Below are 7,596 nucleotides of genomic sequence, written 5' to 3' on the forward strand. Positions count from 1 at the left end.
ATGGTATGTTTAGGTGAAATTGTTAGCTATAAGAAAGGAACAGTAGTGGCTGCTTCAGGAAAGGAGCTGACATGTACTTACCCTTTAGAAATGAGATTTGCTTTGAGAAAAGACCTCAAGACAATGATTGATTCTGGAGGCGAAAGTATTACAAAGGAAGAGTACATCACTTTAAACACAGCATTTCCCTTTCTGATTGTGACATAAATGATTGAGTTATGTCCACAATAACCTGTAGAATTCCAGCTTCTCATGAATTTGTCTTCTTTCTATCCTTAACCTCAATAATATTTGGTATATGGGATAAAGATAGTTGTGTTTGGAAAGAAGAAAAAAATGATAACATGTTGTTGTCTGATTTCCTCTACAGTGTGGTTGTATATTTATCTCCCAAATACTCCATCAGATGTGATATTAAGGTAACAAAACAAATCAAAATATGACCTATAAATAGGAGTGACAAATATTTAGAAACTGAAGAACAATCTTTCTTAAAATTAGAACTAGCCACTCCCTATGAAATTAAAGCAATGAAATCAGAGAGGCTGAATGAAAGCAGAGTTATGAGAAATTAAATTATTTCAAATATTCTAATCATCATATAAAATAATTCCTAAAGTACAAATAACTAAATGGCAGAGAGGAAACATACAGGAAGCCTTGTTGAAAGATGATTATAGTTTTCATCAATTATGAAACCCATTTCTCTCATTTGCTACATTTATTTTCTTTACTATATTCTTGACAATTTAACATCAGGTATTACATTCCTATAGCATATCATATATAAATATTGTGTCAGATACAGAGAATGGGAACAAATCAGTCCCAGATAAGAATGGCTTAGGCAGCTACCTCTCTCTCCTAAAGACTGCTGAACTGATTGTCCTGACTCCTAGGAATGAGCTTCTTCACCACAGGTTATAAGAGAACACATAGCCTCTTTAGGCACCGAATGTGAAGCTTGGTCAACAGGGGACACCACACTGAAGTTCCAATAGGACAAAACCATAGACTTGTTAAAGATTAACAAAACCAAACAAATAAAAAACAAACAGACAACAATCAACTCTATTTTGGGGCCCACCACCCAGCTCCCAAATAAATCACACAAAGAGGCATATTCTTAATTATAAATGCCCAGCCATAGCTTGGATTGTTTCTTGCCAACTTTCCTTAGTTTTAAATTATCCCATCTACCTTTTGCCTATGGGCTTTTCCCATTCTCTTACTTCTGTAAATCTTACCCTTATTCTTACTTTGTGGCTGGCTGTATAGCTGGGTGGCTGGTCCCTGAGGTCCTCTTCCTTCCTCTCTTGCTCCTTCCTCTTCCTCCCAGGTTTCTCCTTCTATACATTTTTTCTGCCTGCCAGCCCCTCTCTCGTATCCTTTCTCCTGCCTCACTCTTGGCCATTCAGCTCTTTATTAGACCAGCAGGTGTTTTAGACAGGCACAGCAACACAGCTTCACAGAGTTAAACAAATATAACATAAACAGAACTAGCACTCCTTAAAATAATATTCCCTAAACAAACAAACAAAAACAAAAATAAATTCTGCAAGATTGGCAAACTGATTAGAACACACATGGAGTTCTTATGGAGTGTTAGAACATTAAAGTACAAAGCCAAATAACCCCAAGTGTCTAAAGCACCCATAGGAGTCATTCATTGCCAGCTTCAGTTTCTGAGCCAGCACCCCTTTATCTATCAGGTGAAATCTTCTGGAATGTATTGATTATCAGAATGGCTTACTCAAAGTAGAAGCTTTCCATGTCACCAGACAGCATCTGAGAATCATAACACAGATGTTTCCACTTTGCTACAACCTGAACCCCTGATGTCTTCACAAGTGAAGTTGAAAAATGCCTTGAGTTAAGACTTAAGACTTGTGTGTGCTCTGTAACTTTCAATGAAACTTTGGACCATGTCACTGGGGACAACCTGAGTCCATGTTCCTGGGCCATGGTCACTCACATTAGGCTCAAGGATAAGCTATACATCATTCCCTTAAAGTGAGAGCTGTGTTTGGTTTTTGAGGCATACATGAGTACATTTACATGCTAATGCAGCTCTGCTGACAATTTGAAACACTCTGGGCCACTTGTACTACCCAGATTTTAATTTCTTTGGACCACTGTATTTATTATACCACACAAAGAAGGTGAAGGATAAAACTGTATCTTGCTCTTTATTTTTATCATTTTGAAATATACATAAATTTTCAAGAAAACAAGCAGAATTTATTCAATATGCCATTCATCTCCATTCACTTCTTGGTAACCAGTCTTCTTCCAACTTACTCTATCTTTAATCAGTTAAACCCTCTAGACCATTTACTTCCCAATATGCAATAACTTTGGTATGATAAGACTATTGTCACACAAAACTAAACAGCCACTATCAATTCATAAAACATAACATTGAAAGAATGCAAATGAAGATGTTAAATGTACAAGAAGTATATCAATTAAAAACTTTTCAGAATAGAGAAGGAATACTTCAAATGGGCTGACTATGCAATGACACATGATGGGTGAGGAATAACATCAGCATGAGACCTGTCAACAGATGTGCAGAGACAAGGAGAAGAAACTGTCCATTCTAAATTACTTACTTTACTGTTTCTTGAAAGAGTGTTCCACACCAAACAGTTTCTTTAGGGCCTCTGTGACATTCTTATTCCTCAGACTGTAGATTAGTGGGTTCAACAGAGGGGTGAGTATTGTGTAAAACACAGACACCACCATGTCCTTCTCAGGGGTGTGGAAGGAGGCAGGGAGCATGTAGGTGTAGACAGCAGCACCATAGAAGAGGATGACCACAGTCATGTGGGAGGAACAGGTGACCAGGGCCTTCTTTCTGCCCTCTGCTGAGTTCATCCTGTGAACAGTGAGGAGGATGCATGAATAGGAGCTTGAGATGACTGTCACAGGGATGAGGAGCATGAGCACACAGCACAGGTACATGAGGGTCTCATAGAGCTGGGTGTCTGAGCAGGAGAGCTTTGTCACAGCAGGAACCTCACAGAAGAAGTGATGGATCTCATGGGATCCACAGAATGGGAAGGTCATGGTGACAGGAGTGAGCATGAAGCCATCCAGGGATCCCAGGAACCAACAGACAGACATCAGGAGGAGACACACTCTACGGTTCATGAGGACAGGATAACGGAGTGGATGGCAGATGGCCACATAGCGGTCATAAGACATGGCAGCCAAAAGGAAATATTCTGAACCTCCTAGTGTCAGGTACAGGAACATCTGTATCCCACAGGCAGCTGCTGAGATCTTGTGGCTCCCAAGGACCTGGTCCATGAGCATCTTGGGCACAGTGACAGAAATGTACATCATGTCCATGAGGGACAACTGGCTGATGAAAAAGTACATGGGTGTGTGGAGGCGGGTGTCAAAGTGTATCAGAAGGATCAAGAGGGCATTCCCAGACAAGGCCATCAGGAAAACCAGAAGTGTGACCACAGCAAGTAGAGCAGGGTGTTTGGATTGACTGAAGAATCCAACCAGGGTGAAATCTGACTGTCCAGTGTAGTTGCTCATCCAGATAATGATGTTCATGGGTGCCTCCTAAGCAAACAAGAATGCTTTGGGATTAGTGGCTGCTTACTGATATGAGTACAAGCCTAATGTACTAAAAAAGTTCCCTCAGCCTATAGATCTGTGAATCATAATTTACCTAAATTGAGCCATTTAAAAAAGCAAGAATTCACACTTGTATTTCTACCCACTACAATTCAGACAAAAGCTACCATGGTTCATGGTCATGATTTTTCTTGATGAAAAATACTGTCCTTTATCAAAAAGTTCTTGAAATTATCAGTGTAATTTTTTGCTACTAACAAAAATAGTGAATCATTAACCAAAGAAACACACCGAAAAATCAAATAAAATCCAATGCAAATAAGCAAAAACATTAATAAGAATGTTAATGAATGAAGTTATTCTTAAGAATTGTTTTGAATTTGCTTTTATTATTAACACATTATGACATGCACTCTCCATTTTCATATTCATTGAATAATGTGAATTTTAGAATAATATTGTAAGAGATTATAATTGAAAAATACATACTTTCCACTTAATATTAAATTAGAAATTTCTTACATGTGTTTCTTTTGCTAGATAAATGTTCTTTCAATATACACTCACATAAACATAGTCATATGAAAATATAGATAGAGCATTACATAGGACATGCTTGCTCTTCTAATGCTGGTTAGACTGAGATAATGAGAAGTCTCACCCTTTTCTGGTCTGCTTCTCCCAGTTCATCTCCTCACAGGGTCCACCATTGACTTTAAACTTCAGCAGGAGGCAGAGGATTCAGCAGTCGGGTTGCCAGGCTGGATTGTGGCAGCAGCATCTCTGTGGACTGTCAGCCACTTCTTCATGGAGTCTGAAAAGCAGAGAAAATATGGCCATGACATGTCCCTGATATTCCCCTGGCTCCATGCTCACAGCCTGCCTCTGTGTTAGATGCAATTATATAATGTATATATATATATATATGTGTGTGTGTGTGTGTGTGTGTGTGTCTGTGTGTGTGTGTGTGTGTATCTGTCTGTTTATCTGTCTGTCTGTCTGTATATTCAAGAACACATTAATTTTGATTGCATTAAACAATGTAAGTGTTCATCTGTGCTGGTAAAATAGTACATATTTCAATTAAATTTGAAGGTCATTTCTCTGGGTTCTAAAACATAAGCTTTCTTCATTCTCCTTAAGGTTACCTGCTGACTTAATTCATATTTGTGAACACAGAGAGCAAGGACCAGGGAGGCTGCCACAGTCTATGAGAATTGCTGACCAGTGTTTGCTGGGTGAGTGGAGGTCAGGGGCAGGTGAGGGGCAGGAGGTGTGCTGGGAAGGTGGCACACTCTGTTAAATGGGGAACACTGGCATCAAGGCACCCAGAGAGCAGGGAGATCAGGAAGGTTGTGTCTGCACAAGGCTCAGGACCAGCAGCTGGCTTGCCCTTACACATTCTGTGAGTTTGATTTCATGTGAAGAGCTTGGTGTATGTTAACACTGGGTATTACTCACGGTGAAGACAGAGAAATGACAAAGCATCTTCCCCAGCCAGCAGCATCCCTGAACCACCCTGTGCTTCCACAGGAGTCACCACGTTTTCTCCTTACAGTGGAGAAGCTCAGGGTCTCAGGGCATCTGCCTCACATCACCCAATAACGCACAGCATGAATGCTTTACCTATGAGTAGGCACAGAGTGGGTACCTGCCTGGGTTCTATGGGAAACAACATTTTCCCATGAAAATGTGTAGTTTTTTTTTAGACCACCCACAGTCTGTTTTATATGATGAGACATAAATAAAATTAAGCATTTTTGACATTACATAGCCCCCAATTGTTACCCACAATGGAAGTTAAATAAACAGCAAAAAAGAAAATTTTGGAAAACTAATGGATTGTAATCTGGACACCAAAAATACAGAGAGAAGGGTGGGGTGTTGGCAGATGCCTACTATAATCTTATCACTTGTGAGACTGGGGTAGGTGCTCCAGTGAATCAAGTGAAATGAAATCAAGGCAAGCTTGCTGTGTGTGTGTGTGTGTGTGTGTGTGTGTGTGTGTGTGTGTGTGTGTGTGTGTGTGTTTAACACATATTCCTTCATCGGTGACTTAGAAAAAAATTTCAGTAAGAATCACTAAAGTGAAGCTTTAGGAAGATGCTGGGTGTGGTAGTGCACTCCTTTAATCCAGCACTAGGGAGGCAGAGGCTGGTAGATCTCTTAGTTCAAGGCCAGCCTGGTCTACAAAGCAAGTTCTGGACATCCTGAAAAACCCTGTCTCAACACACCAAAAATGAGAGAAAAGTCAGCAGAATTTTTTTCTCCATGTAAAAATAGAGAATATATGATAAAAGATACCTCTTGAACAACAAACAGACTGTCTAGGGTCTACCCTGTACTGGGCATTCTCTCCTGTCAGGTTTACTCACCATCAGATGCAGCTGCAGCCTGGGTCATAGGAGCCAAGGGACAGTAGCTGGTTAAGTGCAGAATGAACAGGAGGCAAGTGACATCATCCTTGGCTGGACCCTGCTCATTCCTGGATAAAGATTGTGTTAATAACTCCCCTGTGGCACTTTAAGGAAAAATGTAACTAAGTGAGCCAGGGATGGTGACAGAAACCTCTGCCATAGGCTCATTTACCCTTCAGTTTTGTTAAAGTAGAAAGTCATAGCCAGTATTGACCATAGCCTGGACTATCACCATCATAAAGAGTAATCTGGTCCAACATGAGTTAGTTATTGTATGTTCAGGCCCTTGTTCACTATGCAGAATTCTATTCCCTCCTATTCTCTCTTTGTCTCTGTCTCTGACTCTGTGTCTGTCTGTCTGTCTGTCTGTCTGTCTGTCTCTCTCTCTCTCTCTGTGTGTGTGTGTGTGTGTGTGTGTGTGTGTGTGTGTATGGGTTCATATAAACTTTCAGTAGATTTTGTGATGTTATATTTTATACCCAGATAGCAGGGACCCCCCAAAAGACCACCATGGAGATCAAATACCATATGTAAAAGCAAAGAACCTTTATTTCAAGCTCAAGCTTGGTCTCTCTGTCAGTCCAAAGCAGTGGTGACAGCAGAGAGCCCGGAACCTGGGAGGAGTGGGGGTAGGTTTCTACTGTAGTAGAGGTAGAGGTGAGGGGGTTTCCAGTGTTCAGGATGCTGATTGGCTGACATTTGTCTAGGGGTGTCTTGGCAAAGGGGAATTAGGTGTGTGCTGGGCTCAGGTATCTGGTGTTCTTATCTAACAGTTGGAATGTTTGCAGTGTCTGGCATTTCCCCTTAGATGCTGGTCCTCCCTGGGTGGGGCAGCTTATGGCTTTTCCTAGACGTGGATGCTGCCTGCCAGTAAACTGAAACTCAGGCCTATTTTTGTTTTTTTAGCTGATTTTTATTAAACCTGTCATGACAGCTGTGTGGTTCATTTACCCTGGGCCCCACAGTAATCTTTCAAAGGTCTGGAGTTCAAAGCTTGGGTTCAGTTTCCCTTACTATTATGTCTCAGACTGACTGACCAGAGGCCCCTTCGTTCATGTACCATTTTGCCTTCTCCCCATCACGTCATGGCTGTGTTCTGCTGTCAGTCAGAAGCCATGTTCATTGGAACTGCATTGCATTCAAATGTTCAGTTAGTTTTCTTTAAATAGTGACCTGAAAATTATAGAATGACCACAAATACAGATGGCTTAGATGAAAATGACAATATATATAATTACCATCAGTGGGACAAAAGTCTCACTTTAGAAAGTGACACCTTCCCTTAAACTGCACACATCTGTGAAGTGTAAACTGTGTAGTTGACGATGCACAACAGGGAAGAAGATCGATCCACCTCAGCACTCTTGATCCTGCAGCCAAATTGTTCTGTACTTTTTCTGAGTGCTGAAGGTTTCTGATCGTGTTCCCAGGTTATGTGGTGTTCCCATTCCATCCTCTGGTCACACAGTGTCCTCTGTTCATCAGGCCACACTTCTGAGCTCAGCCCTCCCATGTTCCCAGGGCTTTAACCTGCAGATGGAGCAGGGTCTTGACTCATTCCACACTTGGGTTGAGTGAAGGC

The 7,596-nt window shown here is 41.0% G+C and overlaps 1 protein-coding gene across 1 annotated transcript; it reads right to left on the minus strand.

Moving 5' to 3' along the window:
- Window positions 1–705: 705 nt before the first annotated feature.
- On the minus strand, window positions 706–6,000 carry LOC121831633 (olfactory receptor 2T29-like). Its single transcript, XM_076542460.1, has 3 exons — window positions 5,973–6,000; window positions 4,259–4,411; window positions 706–3,582 (listed from the first exon to the last, which is right to left on the minus strand). Exon 3 carries the CDS (start codon window positions 3,571–3,573, stop codon window positions 2,617–2,619), a length of 957 nt encoding a protein of 318 aa, XP_076398575.1. The 5' UTR covers window positions 3,574–3,582; window positions 4,259–4,411; window positions 5,973–6,000; the 3' UTR covers window positions 706–2,616.
- Window positions 6,001–7,596: the final 1,596 nt, after the last annotated feature.

The sequence above is a fragment of the Peromyscus maniculatus genome, chromosome 8 (assembly GCF_049852395.1).
Source record: "Peromyscus maniculatus bairdii isolate BWxNUB_F1_BW_parent chromosome 8, HU_Pman_BW_mat_3.1, whole genome shotgun sequence".
Classification (NCBI taxonomy): Eukaryota; Metazoa; Chordata; class Mammalia; order Rodentia; family Cricetidae; genus Peromyscus; species Peromyscus maniculatus.